Source organism: Dermacentor variabilis, unplaced genomic scaffold (genome assembly GCF_050947875.1).
Source record: "Dermacentor variabilis isolate Ectoservices unplaced genomic scaffold, ASM5094787v1 scaffold_12, whole genome shotgun sequence".
Classification (NCBI taxonomy): Eukaryota; Metazoa; Arthropoda; class Arachnida; order Ixodida; family Ixodidae; genus Dermacentor; species Dermacentor variabilis.
Window position 1 is genome coordinate 8809521 of NW_027460280.1, and position 21532 is coordinate 8831052.

The 21532-nt window shown below is 47.9% G+C and overlaps 1 protein-coding gene across 6 annotated transcripts in view; it reads left to right on the forward strand.

Annotated features, from left to right (window-relative positions):
• Unc-115a (actin binding LIM protein Uncoordinated 115a) overlaps positions 1-21532 on the forward strand; it is a 593933-nt gene that overhangs the window by 299117 nt on the left and 273284 nt on the right. For 5 of the 6 annotated variants that reach the window (XM_075676601.1, XM_075676603.1, XM_075676600.1 and 2 more), the window contains one exon: positions 14764-14835. The exons of the other annotated variant lie outside the window; for it this stretch is intronic. In XM_075676601.1, coding sequence (XP_075532716.1) covers positions 14764-14835 — 72 coding nt within the window. The remainder of the gene's footprint in view (positions 1-14763; positions 14836-21532) is intronic. 6 annotated transcript variants of the gene reach the window in all.

The following is a 21532-nucleotide window of genomic DNA, read 5'->3' on the forward strand; positions in this document are numbered from 1 at the left end:
AAAGAAGCGGCGCAGCAGGTCTGCCGCATCCAGCGCTTGTGCGGGCTTCGGTATGTCGGGTGCGCCAATATTGGGCTCCGGGCTGTCGTCGACACAATCGTCACTGTCGTCATCAGGCACCCTCGTCATTGCGCGCACAATTTCCGCTTCCGTTAGCTCTTCCATTGTCACTGCGTCAGCATTGGCACTGACGTACATGCAGAAGGTGTCGAAGTCTGACACAACAACGGCGTCTAGGAGAGCGTCCCACGATGCCAGGGCTTGGTCACCCACGGCACCCTCATTGACGGCAGAACCGAGATAGTTGTAACCGCCGCTGCTGGCACCAAATGAGGCATGCCGGAGGCAATTGGTGATCGTGTTTGCCGGTACAGCCATCCAAGCAGCCTGTAGCATCTCGGATCGCCATGTACAAGTCGATCGTAGACTCGTGCGTCATGCTCATATTGAGCAGAATATGGTCGATCACACTCTTGCGGTAGCCCGACTTAAAATTCATGATAACTCCTTGGTCGAGGGGCTGCACAACTGCAGTGCAGTTTGGCGGCAAGAAGCATAGCTTGATGTTTCTGAGCATAGCGGCAGTGTGGTGGGCCGCGCAGTTGTCCAATACGAGGCATATCTTCCGGTTCAGCTTGCTCAGCCGCTCGTCGCACTCCCGCAGCCATTGTGCAAAAATTTATCTCGCCATCCAAGCCTTACGGTTGGACACATAACTCACTTGGAGCTTTCGTTTGCCTTTGAAGCATCGTGGTGGCGCACTTTTGCCAACCACGAGGGCCGGCACCTCTTCTGACCCATCCATGTTGGCACAAAGCAACATGGTTATGTGGACTTTGCTCTGCTTACCACACTGGCAGCGCTCACCTTCGAGGGCCAGGGTTTTTCGCAGCAGCATCTGGTAGAACAGGGCTGTCTCATCTGCGTTGAACAAATCCTTGGCACTGTATTTTTCTAGCAGCTGTCCGTTTGTCTCCACCCACGCCACTGAAGCTTCACGGTCGACAGATTGCGCTTCCCTGCTTACAGCCCTGCCGACGATGTCGTGGCGCTCCTTGAAACTCTGCAGCCAGCCGACACTCGCCACAAAATCGTCGTGCCCCATGATGCATGCAAAGCCCCTCGCTTTGCGCTACAACAGTGCCCCACTCGCAGGAGGGCCGCTTGCTCTTGTGTCAAAAACCACTTGAAGACCGCCTTCTCTACAGCTTCGAAAGCGGGGGCTCGCAGCTTCTTTCTGTCGCCTTTTACGCTATGTGTGATAGCGCTGTTGACAATTTCTTTGCTGCTCACAATCGCCGACAGCGTGCTCAACACTATGCCGAAGTCGTCGGCCACTTTTTTCTTCCCGCTGGACTCAACGGCTTTCAGCATAGCCACCTCTGCTTGCTTGACGTCGTTTTGCGCTTTCGCTTGTCGTCGTCCATCTCCTTTCTGACGGCGGGAACTCCTCGCACGAAGGAACTGATAGAAACACTGATATTGTTGATGCGCAAGGAGGCAACGACAAGCAACAACAAAACCTCAGTCGGCGCCGCCCCACACACGCAGCAGAAGAGCAGGTGGGTTCACCAGTTACACGGGAAATGGGAGGCCGGGAGACGCCGACGTCGCGCGCTACAAGACTTTGACCTGACGGGTACCAAAATGGTCAGTAAATGCTCATTGGGGGAAAAAAAATATTGCCGACGATTACATTACTTCCTAATGCGAAATTTGAGCGCAGCTCTTCAGCTGTTTCAGCTTTTCTATATACTGAGGCAAATAATTCGAGCAAGACATGTATGTACAGTTACAACTTTTTATTCTTTACTTCAAGAAACACTCCATTCCCAGTTCTTGGTTGTCATGAAGGTAGCTTTGTGGTCGAAGAAATAGATGGAGATATGCTAGACTTGCTGCACCAATGCCTGGTTCGGCGTAGCGCACCTGTGGATTCTGGTGGCGCCGGTGCCGGGCCTCTGCTTGGGCAGCTCGTTTAGCAGCAGCAGACGGACTTTCACCGGTTGCCTTGCTGATGGCTCAGAGAGAACTGGCTGAGAATAAACTACTTATATATGCAGACGAATTATATTATAATATAAACCGTCTGTGAGCCTCGGACAATCCGCCTAATGCGGAAAATTTCGCTCCAGCCGCCGCAAATGGAGCGTAGCTTGGCACAGCTGCCTAGCTTATCGGGAGGTTGCAGGAAGCAGCGCGTAGGCGCATAGAAACTTTGCGCGGCGAAGAGATGGCAGCGACTGACTGACACCGCTGACGCTGCTAACGAGTCAACTAAAGGTGGCTTTGCCTTTCGACTTGGGAAGCGTGCACCGTGATCCGCTGATACCGAGCCGGCACTTCAGCAGCCGGAGAACACCGCGTGCTCTCATGCGGTCGCTGCCACGGAGGAGGGGAAGGACTACACGCAGTGGCGAACAGCGGTGTTTATGCATTTCGGCTTGGGCAGCAGCTGCTACATCGAGATCGGCCGCCACGGAGCCGGCACTCTGATTGCCGCTGCACATGAGTGGCGTTGTAGGAGGAGCGAAGAGAGCAAGGCTCGTGCCATGCGCGAGAGATGGCGCCAGGAGTGCAAACAGCTAGAGCAGCGTGCTGGCCCCCAGCTACGGAGCCGGTTATTGCGAGGCACGACGGCACTGTATATCCATTTCTCTGAATATATGATGCGTTAGATCCATTACTAGGTGTGGAGTATCGTACTTACTCGAGTCAAGGCCTGCCCCCAATTCTAAGCCGACCCCCGAAAACCCGAAGCCAGAAAAAAAAAAACTTGCTTTGAATGTAGGCCGAACAAAAAAGAGAGGACAGCGTTCACAAAATGAAAATCGCATTTAATGAATATGAGCATGCCAAAATCATTCTGTGTCATCGCTGTTGTGGTCTGATAAATGCCATCCTCATTGCGGTGCACATAAAAACATCTCCCGTTGCCCCCTCCAACGGCTGACGCTGTTCTCATTGATGCCGAAGTCCCGCCTGGCTTGAATGTTTGATGATGCCTCTGTGGCTATCAGAAATTTTGTTTGAAAGCAGAATTATAGTAGCATCGCCTGTCTGGTTTGATTACGATAATGCCATGCCACATGCTGATACGACAAAAGCATACAGGTCAAAATGGAGATGTCGCTCACATACTTCAGTTGGCTACTGCCATGGCGAGTAGTGGCTATGATACTGACTTGTTTAGGTGGTGCTAGTTATGCACCATATTTATCAGTTTCAATTAAAAACACACATTTTTAAAAATCCTTGAATCTAAGCCAACCGTAGAGTTTGGTATATCAGTATGTTAGAACCTTGTTCGTACATTTTGGAAAAATCCGCGAGAAAAAAACGTCCTGAGAAAATGTATGATCCCAATTAATTAAACAAATTTGAAACTCTACTATTGTTGACGTCTACGTAATGCGAAGTGTCGCGCTGGTCGCTGTGGCACGAGACGCCGATGCGTGTCGAGCTGGTTGCATGCGGCGGAGCGAGACGCATGTTGTTGTAGTCCTATTGCATGGTGTTTTAGGAGGGAAACAGGAAACTGAACTGAAATCGAGTTGGTGGGCAATGTGGGATGCTACTGAAGTAAAATGTGTGGGGATATGTGACTCTCGCACGTCTCCCGATATGTTTTTCCCGCATAGCGCGTGGCCTGGTGCCCGCGGCGGTAGGAGTGGTTGAGGCGCAGTACGAGAGATGGTGCGAGTGTTGCGCTGCTAATGCCGCCGACAGGCAGGGTTACTTGGGCACCGAAAGACAAGGCGCTTGCTCTCTTGGTTCGGGACAGCAAGCAGTGCGGACGTGCCGTGCCGCGCGTGTGCGCCGTGCCGCGCGTGTGCGCCGTGCCGCGTGTGCGCCGATCCATGCTTCTGCGAGACCGTCTCGCATGGCCGTCTTCGAACGCGCCACCGTTGGCGTGACCGTACACGGGAACTACCAGGCGTTGGGATCCAGCATGGGGCGAACATATTCGCTCGCTATCCGGTCGCGGTGAGTCGGACTTCTAGATTTGTCGCGCGCCCATCGGCATGTTTTGTGGATAACAACTCGGCTAGCAGGCACTGATCTATGAAAGGTGCAATAAATGCCCTTGTGATTGTTCGTACTACTGTGTTGTTCCTTTGTCCCAAGAGCATGGGTGTGAGAACCCCACAAATGTGATGCCCACATCGTGCCACCTGCAGCAGGGAACGGCGGTGCATTTGGATTATTGTCTACTAAGAGCGTACAGTATGCTACCAATGGCACTACGTACCACGCGCTGTAAAACAGATAGGTGCAGATGCTTATTACAATAGGTTTGTCGGCGATAGCCATGAATGCGGCGTGCGACGACCTGGGCAGAGATTTGCTGGTACTGGAATAAAACTGTGCGTGCCGTCTTTTTCACATGAGGCTGGCGTACGCCTCGCGCCTTTTCTAAAACATATACCATCTCCGTCTGCAGCAGGGAATGGAAGCGGGTTTCGGTTATCACTTATTAAAAGCATGCGCCATGCTTCCGACGGCACCACATGCTCTGAAACAGATAGGCGAAGATGCTTATTGCAATAGGATTGGCGGTAATAGCTGTGAATGCCGTGTGCAACGACCCCGGAGAACATGTGCTGGTACTGAAGTGAGAAACTGAGTGCGTGCAGGCGTTTTCACGCGAAACAGGTGGGCGAGTAGTGCAGTGAAGCTGCCACAGCGAGCAGCTATATACTGTTCTCAATCACACATGCCTTGCGCATTTTCTTGTTTACGTGGAGTCTAGTGGCTAGGAAACGTATCATACGATCACACTTCAGCAATGTACTGAATGTTGGTGCCGAAAAATCATGTCTTCTGGGAACATATGAACCGGTAAAGAATGAGTGTAACGCTAGGCTCATTTTTTGTGTTGTGGATTTTGAACGTTGGTGCCGGGAAAAAAATGCATAACGGAAACATATCAACAAGGTTCTTCTGTATTTCAAGAAAAAATTATCAGCCTAGATTAAAATATGGCATTTTTAAGGCCTTGATGTATGCTCCAGTTACTGGCAGATCCTCATGCACGAAGCCCACAAGGAAAAAAAATTGCCTCTGTCACACCTGATAGACATCATAAATTTGAAGTAATGCCTTTCAGCCTATGTCAATCTCCCGCAACATATGAGTGAGCCATTGACACTGTACTTCAAGGCCTAAAGTGGAAGACTTGTTCATGCTATCTGGACACAGTCATATTTTCGTCCAACCTCCATTAGCACTTGCAGTGCTTCGATGAAGTCCTGACATGCCTCTCAGCTGCTGGCCTTCAGCTGAATACAAAAAAGGGCCAATTCGTCAGCAAAACCGTTAAAGTACTGAGACACCTTTTCAGCAAGGAGGGTATTTGACCTGACCCTCAATGATATTACCACTGTCCTCTGCTTCCTCAGGCCTCAACAAGCCAAAAACTTTCGTAGCTTCTTTGACCTAGCATTGTGTTTCTGGCGCTTCATACGTAACTTTTCCAGGATATCAGTGCTGCTCCATCAACTTTTTCCTTCTGGAGCTCCCTACGTATGGTTGGATGAATGCCAAACTGCTTTTGATGTCCTCAAGCGTGCCCTCACATCCGAACCTGTGCTTTGTCATTTTGACTACACCACACCCACTCGTCTACATACCGACTCCAGCGGCCACGCTAACGGCACTGTTGTTCTGCAACGCCAGAAAAATTCTGAAGAATGTGTGACTGCATTCACCAGTTGCATGCTAACAGCTGCAGAGAAAAATTATATGATTACTGAACAAGAGTGTCTCGCTGTTGGCTTCATCCATCCAAAAATTTTGGGCCTCTTCTGCACAGCCGACACTCTATGGTCGTTAGATTACCATGCCTTATGCTGGTTGGCGACGCTGAAGAATTTATCGGTACATCTTGGTCTTTGGATACTATGTTTACAAGAATACTGATGTCACCTACAAGTCTGCAAAGAACCACCAGGTTGCCAATGCTCTCTCTCACTGTCCCCTATCACAGTCTTCAAACGCTGCTTGCATACTACCTTCCATAAGTAAACCTTGGGATGCATCTTCAGCAGTTCCTTCTATTGCAGCTCTCGACTGGCTCCCATCTAACCATCCTCATGCATTTGCATCTTGCCAACGTAGCGACACCTACTGCCATTCCATTATGGGACATCTTCGTGAATCACCTTTCCCACCTAACGCTTAGCTCTGTCGGCTGTTGAACAACTCCAAAATCGAAAATTCTATGCTATACCGATACGGTGCTTCGTCACAGTTATATTTTGGCCCAGATACTGGAGACCTTTCATTATGATCCCACGGCCTGTCACTTTGGTTACCATAAAACCAATAAGCGTATCCGCACCCGCTTCTCATGGCCTGGGCTTGTAACCAGTGTAGCGAAATACGTGGCTTCCTGCTCCCATTGCCGACACCGCAAATGACTGACCTCGCCTCCGGCTAGACAGCTCCATCCTGTACATGTCCTGAAGCTCGTTTTGCAGTCATTGGTGTCGACCTTTATGTATCACTTCCCCTCCCCTTCAAAATCGCCCCCTAAAAAGAAGATGCACCGAAGCAACTTTCCAGTTCTTTTTGAAACAATACAAAGACACCTTCCAAAAGTACCATGTCCTTCAGAGTGAAGGTAATACAACTGTAAGGAAACTCACCTTTCCTAGTAGCTAAATGACTAGCAAACACGATTGGGCCTGGCTACAAAGCCCCAAAGATGGCAAGCAGAGACTTCCTCCTCAAACTTGCTAAGAAAGAACAAATTGAAAAGCTCGCTGAACTTGCCAGTATCGGTGACATTAATGTGACATTCTCTGCACATTGCTCGCTTAACACAAGCAGGGGAGTAATACCAGAAAAAATTGCCTGAGCCTTTGTGATGAAGAGCTCCTTCAAGGATTCCAAAAGCAAAGCGTAATTAAGGTACCAAGAATAGCACTCCAGCAAAATGCCCAACAGATCCCCACGAAACACATGATACTCACATTTGGTATCAGTGCTGTGCCCAATTTGCTTGATGCAAAATATGTGCAAATCAATGTCGAATCGTACATACCGAGCCCAATGTAGTGCTTCGAGTGCCAGAAGTTTAGGCATGCCTCAATCATGTAGAGGCAATGAAACATGCATGAAGTGTAGTGCAAACGACCGTCCTGATAACTGCAATGCTCCTGCTCAATGTGTCAATTGCAAGGGAGACCATCCAGCCTGCTCACGGAGCAGCCCTTGCTGGAAGAGAGAAAAAGAAAGAATTGCAATCTCTGTAGAGGAAACTGTTTCATTCTATGAAGCAAGGAAAAGGCTAGGGCACTTACCTCAAATAAGCTATGCCAGTGCGGCATGGCAGGTGGCAAAGCCACACCAGTTTCAGGGGTCTGCAGGTCACGCACGGTATTCCTGTAGCAACTCCATCCGCCCCCTTGGTGGCAGCAGCAAGTTCTGCTCCATCATCGTTGAAGACTGGTCGGCAGAGCCCGCAGCCGAACCGAACTGCACGGCGCGCATCTCGATCGTGCAGCACTTTGGAGAAGGCGATGGAGGTAAACCCGAAAACCCCGGCGTCATCAACGCCGAGAGGCCTGCGCTCCCTGGATTGCGCCAAGGAGGACAAACTTGTAACTGCGCCAAAAAGGGACAGGTAACCTGAGCAGTTGCCGCCCTTGATGAGAGTAGTCAACCTTTTAATACATGTCACCTATAATTTCTAAGCTCACAGACATAAGCATTTTAATTTCCATTAAAATGGCTTTCATCGTTCTTTGGAATTACAGAGGCCTGATCCACAATGTAGGTAACATGAAAGGCATCATGAATTTAAGTTATAGCCAGTAGCATTCTGTTCTGCCTTCAAGAAATGAACTTAGGCACCTAAAATAGATTTTCTTAAGCGATTTTACTGTCGTACCAAAGGACCGCGAACACTACAGCAGTCTATCAGGAGGAGTCTATTGTTGTGCAAGGTGGCGTAAATCTGGGCGGCATAAATCTGGGCAAATGGAGGTAAAAACAGGCCTCATTCTTTTCTAAACATCCCTTGAGTAGCGCAATCTCCCCTATACAACAGTCTTGTGTGACGGCGATAGCAGAACGTACAATGCTATAAAGGATGTAAAAGTTCATGGCTTTATTGACATGGAAAAAGAAGATTGTGCCAACCGTCCTTAAAAGCGAAGGGGGATGGCCCGAAGAAACTAGGTGCAAAAGAAAACTGAAGGGCGCGGTCTAGGAGGAAAGGGGCGACTCGCTGCTGACGTCATCACCAGATTGAGCAGCTGCTGTGGTCATGCACTAAAGTCGCATGAAGGGGATGTGGATGCAATGCAGTGTGCTGTGATGGCCATGTTCCATCACATTACATCCACTGACCAGTGCTCAGAGCTTGTGCTGAACTGGCGAGCAGCCATGGTGCCGGCACATGCAGCAAAAGCTAAACGTGCGCTTGACCCGAAGCACAAGTACAGCTTGCCCAGAGATGTTGCAATGGCATTGTTGCCTGTTTACCAGCGCCTGTCTGACCGGAATCTGCTGCAGAGATGTCAAAGAGGGAAGACCCAAAACTCGAATGAAAATTTGCATTCGGTTATCAGGAGTTTTGTCTCCAAAGAGCAGCACTCTTCCCGTTTTGCAGTTCAAGCATCCCTTGCAGAATATGTGTTGCGCTTCAATGCGGGATACCAGCATGCCGCAGCATCAGTTCTATGAGAACTAAGCATGAATGTGACCAGCACTGGCTATAAGAGAGCAAGAGAGAAGCACACATCCTAGTGCCACCTTCAGCAAGAGGCGCACAGCTTCGGAAGGACTCTGCAAAAGTGTCAAAGAAGCACAAGGACTAAATGCATCCTGATTATGCACCTGGGGCATTTTAAATGACTCTGGTGAGATTTGCACTACATTTCTCCTAATAAACAACCTATAAAACATTTTTCCTCATTTTCTCAATATTTTGGTACTTTTGTAGTTTTGGAGGAGCGATATTTCAGCTTCTAGTCATGCTATTACTATAATTATTTTTCAGGTTGGTAAACTAATGTAGAAGTAAATAGGACTAAATTTAATATTATTAGTAATGGGGAAATTTTAATAAAATAACTTAGATGTTTCGATGTCAAGCTGGGATTGGATTTCACTTGTGGAAGTTTGACATACCGTAACTTTTGTTCAAATGGGCTTAGAACATCTATTTCTGTTTTGCTGCATACAGGCTTCACTCCAGATTATTGTGATATTTGTTTATTTGTTATTGTGATATATGGTTTATTTGTTCTGTAACTCTCACAGTTCAGAAGAAAAAAATTGCTCCTAGCAAGACACATGAAATGTTTGATATCTTAAAAACTATATAATGGACTACAACACATCAAAATACATAAGCTGTGAAATTTTCATAAATATCTGCACAGAAATAAGAAAATGTTTCTGAACCAGGGTCTTGTCTTAACGAGGTGTTACTGTATACCGTCCTCTTTAATGCATTCTTTATATGTTGATATCCAAGTTGCACGCATGCATCTTGCAACGTAACTTGCAAACTGAAGATTCGAATCACTTTAAATCAATTGACAGAAGGGCAAATAAAAACTGCTTCAGTTTCTCCCCTGAAAAAACTTGCATTGGTTTTTTTCACAAAAAAGGGCATTACAACAGGACCCTATCTTGAAATTACATGAAGCCGTACTCCCAGTCAAACAAAATCGCAAGTTTTTAGAAGTTTTATTCTATAAGAAGCTGAACTTCCTAGCCTAGATAAATAGTCTGAAGGTTAAGCAAGCAAGACAACATTCTTAATGTCCTGTGCTGGAAGCACTGGGGCTCTAACCTTAAATGTATTCTACGTATATATTGTTGCATAGTACGCAGTACAATAGACTATGGTTATACAATTTATGTCTCAGCCAGGCAGTCGTACCTATAGGACATTGCCTATTATCAGTTTGTACTCCGAGAGTAATAAGCTGTCCTCGGAACATAGAACACAATTCATGCTTACCCACGTTCTCAGAGTTCTACCATCGCCAGAGCACATTCGCAATAGCTTCACCCGCTGCAGTACATTGCTAGACTACAGACACTGCAGAAACCACATGCAATTAGACCTCTCATACTTCGATGCAAGGAAAAATGTTGCGAATACGCCAACTACATAACCCCTTGGAGTGACTTTACACAGTTCCTTGAGTTTTTGTTAACACACTCGAAGAAGTGGGATACCCACATGGACGCATAACATAAGTTTCATGCAGTACAAGAAACATGCTACACTTACATCAAATTTCACACCAACAGGTCAAAAATACAAAATTACGTGGGAAGCAGTGTCGTCAAAAATACACTTGGCCACAAAATATTGTGGGGTGCGTGAGCACGTGGTGAAACGACCCTCCTCCCCTTCTAGCAGTGCACCCCTGGTGTCGAGACAGACACCTGCGCGCATGCACGTCTCTCCGCGACTGCAAGCGTGCATGTTTCCGTGCTTCCTCCTTACGCGCCGACGATATCCGAATGTAGCCGCGAGGTGCCCCTCTTGCGATATGCGCTGTGGCGGCTTCGACGGGCAAAACTGTGTGAAGAGTCTTTAGAAGTATGAGCTTGCACGCGCTGCTGCGGCTGCTTTTTGTAGAGTCGCAAGCGCTGACGCATAGGGCTTGGTGGCGAACGCAACGAATAATTTTTTTTTCTGCGCTGCACCGTTTCGTGGCTAATCTTCGTTGTTTCTTTTTACAAATGGAGCGTTCTCCCGCAGAAGAGCGTGGCAGAAAACACGCTCTATAGAAGGAGATGGGCAAGACGAAAATGAACTTTTGATTTCCGTTGTATATAAACGAAGTTTTGCCCATCGAAGCCGCCACAGCGCCAATCACAAGAGGGGCACCTCGCGGCTACATTTGGATATCGCCAGCGCGCAAGGAGGAAGCGCGGAAACATGCACGCTTGCAGTCTCGGAGGGACTGCAGGCGTGCATGTGCAGGTGTTGGTCTTGACACCAGGGGTGCGCGGCTAGAAGGGGAGGAGGGCCGTTTCGCCACGCGCTCATGCACCACACAATATTTTGTGGTCGAGTGCACATGAGAATGTACTGTTAGGCTGCCACAGTTTGTCTGTTTTCACAGCTCAATGTTATACTCTGTGGATGGCAGTGGAAAAAAAATTACAACAGGTAAACACAAATACAAAGGTATTTAATTTGCAATCTGAGCACGAACCCTTCATAGACGATATTTTAAACATGTCACAAGTGCCGCCAAGGCCAATCCATCCATTTCTGCTGGGTCCTGTTGCGAGTCGGGTGTGCGAGCAGTCATTATTTTTTCATAGCTGGTGAGGTGCCAGGTGCCGGGCGATAGTGAGGTCCGGGGCTATGTCCAAGTAATCAGAAAAGGGTTTATTTACACAATTACATGGCGAAAGCTTACATGTACTAGCACAAGTTGTAGTATGAGCCAGAGTAAGAGCACACGTACGAGTCATAGCTGATGTTCACAGCACTCAATCCCACTTTTTATTCACTTCCTTTTCCCCTTTCCCTCGTTAAGGCACAGTTCTTCGCTGCCAACCACAAATGTTGAACCGTTCGAAAAATCTTGCCCATGACTTCGCATCGTCCTGCCTGGCTCTGCCTCCAATCTTGCACATACGCCCCCTCGTATACGAGGCAACGACATGGCAAGCTGGGAACACTATGTTGCAAGTCGTTCCCACAGAAGTCCTAGGCCTTGTCCCCTTTGATCAATTAGTGATCCATTCATGATGGTCTGTTTGCCAGGGTCACACTCCGGTAGAGTGGCAGAGATTGCTTCCACTAAGGACAGCAGTTATGTTGCCTCGACGAGAGCGCCTTTGTTAGCGTGTCACCGTCTACGTTGGGTCAACTCTCATCCAGGCGGGCGCTCATTTCGTCCATCAGCTTTGATTACGCTGATTTAGTATAGTGCCTAAATGTCAATCGTAACAGTCCCACGCCACGTTGGGATTCCAGGAAATGAAAAGGTGAATGAGTGTACAGCTAAAAAAAAAGACATCAGACTATTTTGAACATAAAGGTACCAGTTAGTGACGGGCTTCAAGCTATTTGTGAAGTGCTGACTTTCATATGGCAAAGTGAATTGAATTTGAGAGAAAACAACAAACTGCAACTTGCTAAATCTTATGTTGCTGAATGGAAACGTGTTACCATCAAGAATGCTTCATTAAAGTAATTTTTTGCCAACTTCGAGTAGCTGAAAACCAACGCACGATAACCAGTGACAACCAACATACAATAACTGTCAGGAACTGTTACCAGTGATGCACATTCTAATCACATGTCCACATATCAAAACAGAAAGAAGAAAATGTTTCCACAAATTATGCAAATTATGTATACGTCTACGTCCCACTTTGATTTTGGCAGATAAACCATTTTGTGCCCCTTACAGAAGTCCTCAACATTCTTGAAGAGACCAGTTTTATGAATAGGCCTTAGACCAACACAGCTTTTGCAGCCTCTACCATCATTTTTTCAGCACCTTGTGTTTGGCACAGCATGGCTTGAGTCGATGTTGTGCCACTAAAACCAATTTAACTACCGCATTTACTCAAATTTAAGCCAACCCCCGAAAATCCGAAGCAAAAAAAAAAAAAAATGAAACTGCCTCGAACGTAGGCCAAACGAAAACGAGGACAGCGTGATAAAACGTTCCAAAAGCCAGGGGAACTCATACTTCGACGTGTTGGAATACTTCAAATAGGATGTATTTCTTATTTGTTGCCATTTATGTACTGAAGATGTCACCCGCATAGGTGGCGAATCGTCTGTTTTTGTTATTTCATTGTTGAGTAAAGCCAATGAAAACAACATGAAGTGTTGAGGACAGCGTTCACAAAATGAAAAAACAGCATTTATTGAATATGAACATGCCGAGCTCATTCTACGTCATCATGGCTGCTAGCCTAGACCTATCTTTCTTATCGCTGTCACCAATTCTAAGCCAACCCCCGAAAATCCGAAGCAAAAAAAAAAAATGATACTGCCTCGAACGTAGGCCAAACGAAAACGAGGACAGCGTGATAAAATGTTCCAAAAGCCAGGGGAACTCATACTTCGACGTGTTGGAATACTTCAAATAGGATGTATTTCTTATTTGTTGCCATTTATGTACTGAAGATGTCACCCGCATAGGTGGCGAAACGTCTGTTTTTGTTATTTCATTGTTGAGTAAAGCCAATGAAAACAACATGAAGTGTCGAGGACAGCGTTCACAAAATGAAAAAACAGCATTTATTGAATATGAACATGCCGAGCTCATTCTACGTCATCATGGCTGCTAGCCTAGACCTATCTTTCTTATCGCTGTCATTTCTTCGTTGTGGCGCATGCAGAAAGGATCACCCATTGCCCCCTGCAACGATGTACGTTTTTCTCATTGAGGTCGAAGTCCCGTTTGGCTGGAATGGCAACTACCACAACTTTTAATTTGGAAGCAGCGCTATAGTGACATCACTTGTTTGGTGCCATTATGATAATGCCACGCCTTGTGCCAATATGACACAGATCAAAATGGTGACATGCTCATGTACTCGGTTGCTCTGTGTACTCAGAATGCTTGTGTACTTCAGTTTGCTACTAGTGCAGCGAATAGCGGTTGTGATACTGACATTTCTTGGTGGTAGCTATGCACCGTAATTATAAATTTCAATTAAAGACTGGCGTGTTTTTTAAAATACTGGAAGCTAAGCCGACCCTAGAGTTTGCTTTATGATTATTTGAAAAAAAAAAAATTTTATTTTCAAATAATCATAAAGAAACTCTAGGGGCTTCGCAGAGCAGCAAACTGCTCCGCGAAAAAGGTGTATAGTGAATGGCCCTCTCACTATCGTCAGATCCTAATGTTTAACAAACACTTGGCTGCTCGTTCCATTCATATGCATGCATGTTCTTATTATTCAACTGCTTTCAAGTTTTACATAAACGCACGAGGAGGTGAGGGCCTGGAAGAAGCGCCGTCTGTGCATGAGCATGCTTTCTCCTGCATCAGCCAAAGGAGGCTGATGCAGCCTGGCTTTGCAAAAGAAAACACATTTGTGCAAAAACCATCTGCGATAATTGTCAGTGTAAGTGAATGCTACTCCATTTTTTACAACTTTGGAGTAGCTTGATGCATAATATGACTGTGGCTTCTTAGCCCTGGCCATATGGTGGCTGCAGCATATAATAAATTGATATGTGCATGTGGCAACTGGTACATCAGGAAAAGTGTATTAACCGGAGATGAAGAGTTTCGGGGACTTGCTAGTGCGCTGCCAAGACTTCTTCGATGCTGTAGTTGCATGAAGAGAGAAAAGTAGGTGGGATCCATATCACAAGCCACTCTTCCATTAATTGTGTAATGTATTCAAATAATGAAAGGTTTCCGCCCCGAGGAGAGGCGGGGTAAATGAGGAGACCAGTTCAGATATTGTCCGCCATTTTGGAGTCGCTTATAAAAACAAGTGACCACTACAATAAGAGGTGTGCCATCTCTCGGGGGTGACCAGGGGGGTCATGATGTTTTTTAGTTAGGCTCTGCTTGCGTCTTTGGAGCTGTGATGGTGACATGATACTCTGGCTGTACGAGGTATGCATTCCTCTGATCCCTTTCTTACCTTGTGTCTTGTCGCGCAGTTTGAAAAAGCAATTAGAAGCCTAGAAGGCATGGATTGATGCTTGGAAGCCCATGGGTTGTGCAAGTGTGTTGTAGAGCCTGATGGTGTTGTACCCTTTGTTGGTGCATGGACCTCCTCCTTGCTTGTTAGACTGTTGGCACGCATCCTCCCAGCCCGAAGAGCTTCCGTTCTGCCAGCCCACTCGACTCTTTGAAAAACCAGGTCTGTTGCCAATGTGTCCTTTGTGTCTTTACTCAGCTGGCTTTGTCTCCTGGGACAGATAGGACACATTCTGTATGGCATGGTCACAGTTTCTGCTATGACATTTGGCATGTTTCAGGAGACAAAGTCACTGGGTGGCAGCATTGTCTTCTTTCTGTGTGTCACGGGAACCTCTTGAAATACTATGGCTTAATACTATTTAATATTTGTACTAGCTGTATATTTGTACTGTAATATTTGTACTGCTGCCATGCTTCTTAACCCTTTGACGGTCACATTTTTAATGCAGATTTAACTTATATAGAATGGCTGACTTATTTCAAAAAACCACAAGCAGATAGGTTTTGAGGTGTCATTGAAGTGGCAAATTTTTTTTAACGTGTGCAGTGCCATATACAGGGTTTCTTGTTGAATACATGGTTAAACTATCAAATAATTTTACAAAGGTAATAAAATTCACACAAACTCGGGCCAATATTTTGTGACATGCCATCTCATTTTCCATATTTGTCGTGTGTCATGTCAAGGTTCTCATCGTGGCAAAGATGGCAGTGCGGTGCTCTCTGGTCCACGCCCGAACCGAGAACCAGAATGTCAAATGTTATGTATTGTTGTAAATGTTATGTATGGTCCAGGGCCATAGCAAAAGCAAGGCTAGCTATGCGGGTGCCCGCAAGAAAATTCAATGGTGTGCTCCAGTGATCAATATAAAGTGAGTGAGAAACTTGAAGTAATCATATTGCTACGGAACAGCCGCCACAGTGTGGCTGCACTGAGGAGGACGAAGACGACGTGTGTGCCGGCTTGATATAGCGTCGCCATTTTGGCCTCCGTGAGCTTCCCTGTAAATAAATTGTAAATAGTATTCGGCTTCAGCTTCACGCAACATTAATTTGGTGGAGGTGGAAGTTCTCCGTACCCGTCATGGAGCTTTGCAGTGGTCGCAACAGTGACTGCAACTTCCGCTCCTGCTGGCGGCACTTCATCTACGCAAGCATCTCCGCCTGCAGCCCCGACCTACGTCGCCGTTTCCCCACCTCGGGTTCCTGGTGTTTTCAAAGGAGTCGGCAGTCCTGATGTTGACGACTGGCTCCACATATACGAACGTGTCAGCACCAGTCACAGGTGGGATCCGACTATTATGCTTGCCAACGTTCTTTTCTACCTCGACGGAGCTCCATTGGCGTGGTTCCAGACTTGCGAAGAGGAGATCTCGAGCTGGGATCTTTTCAGAGACAAGCTACGCGACCTTTTTGGCAATCCGTTTGGTCGACAAGTCAATGCCAAGAAAGCCCTTGCCACACATGTACAGACGTCGACCGAGTCCTACGTGTCGTACATTCTCGACGTCTTGGCCCTTTGTGCCAAGGAAGACCCGAACATGACTGAGGACGATAAGGTTAATCACATCCTCAAAGGCATTGCTGACGACGGCTTCAATTTACTGGTGTTTACGAACGTCACCAGCATCGATACCATCCTCAAGGAGTGCCGCCGTCTTGAGCATGCTAAAAGCCGCCGGGTATCCCAGCACATCACGCGACTTCCCTACACAGCTGCTACGTCATCCTGTGACGACCTCTTCCACCAGCCGTCGCGATGTGACCGCATCATTCATTGTGAGGTCGAAGCGGCACAACCGGCGGCCCCTTAATTCCCGTTACCTGATCATTCTCTGGTGACAATCTCCTTGATCCAGGCCGTCGTCCGTCAAGAGTCGTTCAACGTCGGCTTGCAATCCATTCGTTCCGTACGCTCGGAACCTTTGTCTCCACGCATGTCCCCACTGCGCTCTTCTTACTCCTCTTATGGTCAGCGCAACCCCTCCGAATGGCAAACCGTGGACGACTAGCCGATCTGTTTTAACTGCCGACGCATTGGACATGTCGCTCCCCACTGCCGCAGCCGCTGGACTTGTCCGACATTCATTCCTGATTACCACCCTCACCCCTCTAGCATGTCCTTTTCCTTTGCTCCTGCTATGCCCGCCCCATCATCTGACCCTGCAACACCGTTGACACGACCCCGCTACTCCCGCTCAACTTCCCCCTCCCGCCTCCAATCTCACTCGCCCCCGTCACGCCGTGCTCCTTCTCCGACCTACTCGCTGCACCCCCGACCGGAAAACTAGACAGTGCAGCTTCTGGAGGTGAAGCTGCATTGATGACATTGGCACGAAATCCTCGCTTCACCTTACCCACGAACAAGAATATTTTGGGCGTTCTCGTCGACAATGTTCCTGTATGCGCATGCACCGGGGTGCATGTGTCCATTATGAGTGCTGCTCTTCGCCGTTGGCTCAAGAAAGTTCTCACGCCCGCCCCGAACCGAGTTGTACAAGTCGCCGACGGAGGGACTGTCGCTATTGTTGGCATCTGTTTTGCCCGACTCACGATTGCTGAGAGACACACCGTCGTTCTCTTTGCCGTCATCGAGCATTGCCCTCACGAACTCATTCTCGGTCTGAATTTTCTTGCCAATCATTCTGCCCTCATTGACTGTTCGGCCGGCTCACTTCGCCTTGACTTGCCTCTTCTTGCCGACCCTGCGGACCCGCCTCCACGCCATTTGAGCTGCAGGGATTTTATTCGCCTACCGCCTCACTCTGTGACACACGTCGACTTGTCCTCACCAGCTGTACCTGACGGCAATTACGTGGCTGCACCAATTCCGGCCGTTATACTTACACGTGGTGTTACCGTGCCACACACTGTGCTGAAAATTACTGGCAACCGTGCCTGCCTTCCACTAGTCAATTTCGCGCTAACCACGCAAGTTCTGCCTCAGGGGATTTCATTGGCTATAATTAGAGCTTTGCAGGATGGTGAGATCGAGCCACTCACAGTGGAAGGTCGTTACAGCTCAGCCCATACCGTGACGTCATCGCACGCTACTGACATCGACATTAAGAAGATGGTTTCCTCTGATCTTACACCTGCTCAAGCTGAAGCTCTTTGCCGCGTTCTTGAAGGCTATCGAGACATTTTTTACTTTGACAATAGACCCTTAGGTCAAACGTCCGTCGTGACCCATTGCATAAATACTTGCGATGCGAACCCTATTCACAGACGTCCATATTGTGTTTCTGCGTCAGAACGAGCTGTTATCCAACAGGAAGTCAAAAAGATGCTTGCAAAGGACATTATCGAGCCTTACTGTAGTCCCTGGGCATCTCCCGTCGTACTTGTCAAAAAGAAGGATGGAATGTGGCACTTTTGTGTAGATTATCGCCACCTGAACAAAATCACAACGAAGGACGTGTACCCTTTGCTTTGTTGATTGATGATGCTCTAGACTGCCTGTACGGTGCCACTTATTTTTCTGCTGTCGACTTACGGTCCGGCTACTGGCAGATATCCGTCGATGACATGGACCGAGAGAAGACTGCATTTGTTACCCCTGACGGCCTTTATCAGTTCAAGGTGATGCCTTTCGGTCTCTGTAACGTGCCCGCCACCTTCGAACGAATGATGGACTCTTTGCTTCAGGGGTTCAAGTGGTCCGCCTGTTTGTGCTATCTGGACGATGTCATCGTTTATTCGCACACATTCGACACTCATCTAGACCGTCTTTCAGCGATTCTTGATGTGTTCCGCCGCGCCGGTATCCAGTTGAACTCGTCAAAATGTCATTTCGCTCACCGCCAAATCGCCCGTCCTTGGACACCTCGTGGATGCCAGAGGCGTGCAACCCGATCGGGACAAAATTCGTGCCGTTACGAATTTCCCTGTTCCGAAGTCTACCAAGGATGTTCGTAGTTTCGTAGGGCTGTGCTCTTATTTCCTACACTTTGTGAAGGATTTTGCGACCATCGCACATCCCCTTACCGACCTCTTGAAGAAAGACGCCCCTTTTCCTTGGGGTCCTGACCATGCCGCATCTTTTTCGCAGCTGACTACTCTCCTTACCACGCCTCCAATTTTGGACCACTTTGACCCGTCTGCCTCAACGGAAGTTCGAACTGATGCCAGTGGCCACGGCATAGGAGCAGTGTTAGCACAGCGCCAGCGTGGACATGATCGCGTTATAGCCTATGCCAGCTGACTTCTATCACCCGCCGAGCGCAATTATTCAATCACAGAGCGCGAGTGCCTCGCTCTTATGTGGGCTGTTGTGAAATTTCGTCCATACTTGTAGGGACGCCCCTTCTGTGTCATCACTGATCACCACGCTCTCTGCTGGCTATCCTCGCTCAAGGACCCCACGGGACGACTCGCTCGCTGGGCGTTACGCCTTCAAAAATATAACTTCTCCGTGGTATATAAGATGGGACGCTTGCACCAGGATTCCGATTGTTTGTCCCGCTACCCCGTCGACGAACCGGCTGATGCGGACGCCCTCGCTTGCGTTTTCTCTGTGTCCCAGTTGCTCCTAATCGGCAATGAGCAACGGCGCGATCCTTCATTACGAGCCCTCATCGACCGTCTGGAGTCAACTCCTGGTGACACCTCTCTCCGGATGTTTCTCCTTAAGGAGGGGGCATTATACCGCCGCAATTTTGATCCACACGGCCTTGACCTTCTGCTCGTCATTCCATCGCACCAGCGTTCGACTGTTCTCCAGCAACTTCATGATGCTCCCTTGGCTGCGCACTTGGGCGTCTCGCGCACATACGACCGTGTATGCCATCGATTCTTTTGGCCGGGTCTCGCCCGCTCCGTGCGGCGCTACGTTGCCGCTTGTAAGCCCTGTCAGCGCTGGAAGAAGCCCTCCACACCTCCAGCTGGATGTCTCCAGCCGATCGACATCCCACCCGAACCCTTTTTCTTTGTTGGTCTATAGCTTCTTAGACTATTTCCTCTCTCGGGCTCCGTAAATAAATGGGTCGCCGTCGCTACCGATTATGCTACGCGGTACGCGATCACCAGAGCCCTCCCGACAAGTTGCGCTACTGACGTTGCTGACTTTGTGCTCTGTGACATCATTTTAGTGCACGGTGCTTCGCGCCAATTACTCGCTGACCGTGGCCGCAGCTTTCTGTCAGCAGTCGTCGAGGACATCCTCCGCTCCTGCTCAACAAAGCACAAGTTCAGCACATCCTACCACCCACAGACCAACGGCCTCATGGAGTGCCTCAACCGGACCATCACCGACATGCTTTCGAAGTACGTTGCGACCGACCACCACGACTGGGATCTTCACTTACCATATGTGACGTTCGCGTATAATCCATCGTGTCACCACACCGCCGGCTATTCACCATTCTATCTGCTATATGGCCGAGAACCTGTGTTGCCCTTGGACACTTTTCTGCCCTCAGCCACATGTTCCGCCACTTAATACGCCCGCGATGCGATAGCGCACGCCAACCATGCGCGCCAGACCGCCCGCACCCGTCTCGAAGCCTCACAAGAGCATCAGAGATGCCTCTGTGATTGCCACCATCGTGACGTGCACTTTTCTCCGAGTTCTCTGGTGCTTCTCTGGTCACCCGTTCGACGTGTGGGCCTTTCCGCAAAGCAGCTGTCGCGCTACACTGGCCCTTACCGTGTGGTACGACAAGTGACCGATGTCACGTATGAAATCATCCCCGCTGATCTCTCAGCGTCATCATCAGCTGAAAGTGACATCGTTCACGTGGCAAGACTAAAACCATACCACACACCTTTCACCACGGATGTGTAGATTAAGCACCGGGACGGTGCTTCTACAGCCGGGGGTGATGCTATGGAACAGCCGCCACAGTGTGGCTGCATTAAGGAGGACGAAGATGACATGTGTGCTGGCTTGATATAGCGTCGCCATTTTGGCCTCCGTGAGCTTCCCTGTAAATAAATTATAAATAGTATTCGGCTTCAGCTTCATGTAACAATATCTTTTATCTCTAACGATATCCAATCAGTTTTTCATGCGTCTTGCAAAAAGAGATCCACGTCTGTAAACAAAGTACTAATTGCAAGCCTGTGTGTGTGTGTGTGTGTGCGCGTGTGTGTGCACGTGCGTGTGGGAAAGCCATGTGGGCTAGCATTTCGTGTTAAAATGATAAGGTTATAGAAATGAGTTTTCTCAATGCCCATAGCTTGAAATCACTTCTGGGAGGACGCCGAATTAAGTGTGCAAACGTAGGCATGAGCATGCAGAGAGAATAGTCCCGAACTATGTCATGTTGGCAGCCACCGCACACCAAAGTGAAAGAAGCAGCAGTACACTAAAAAGGAAGGTTGCAGCAGGTGCAGTTTCGTTCCAAAAAGGCACATTTCTTGAAGCATTCTGTGAGTGCTTGGGACTGGGACTTGCTTCTACTTGGCAGCGACTCTCATAGTGTTAAACTATACAACTGCTACTTGCATATTTGATTGTGGGTGCAAACCTACAAGAGCACTCATCTCTTGCATGTATGTCTTTTACAAATCCAGCTAGGTCAGGAATAAATAATTCTGGAGCGCTGCTACCTTAGTGTAATCATCACATGGTTGTTAGAATTATAGCCCTCGTAGGACTTGTTTAATGTGTTACGTGTAATGCTTGGGCAAGCCGAGATGGCTGATAGCTTCATGTGCGCATTTTGCCGATTTTTTTTTTTTTTTTGCCATATACGACCACCCAGTTTTGATTTTTTTTTTTTTTTGCAGATTGAAATTCTTCAGAAGAACCTACTTCGAAAACAATTTACCGTAGATTTTCTAGGGTGACCGTAAAGTGACAAAAATATATTTTGCTCTGGTATATATGCATTCTTTATTCATGAATAACAACA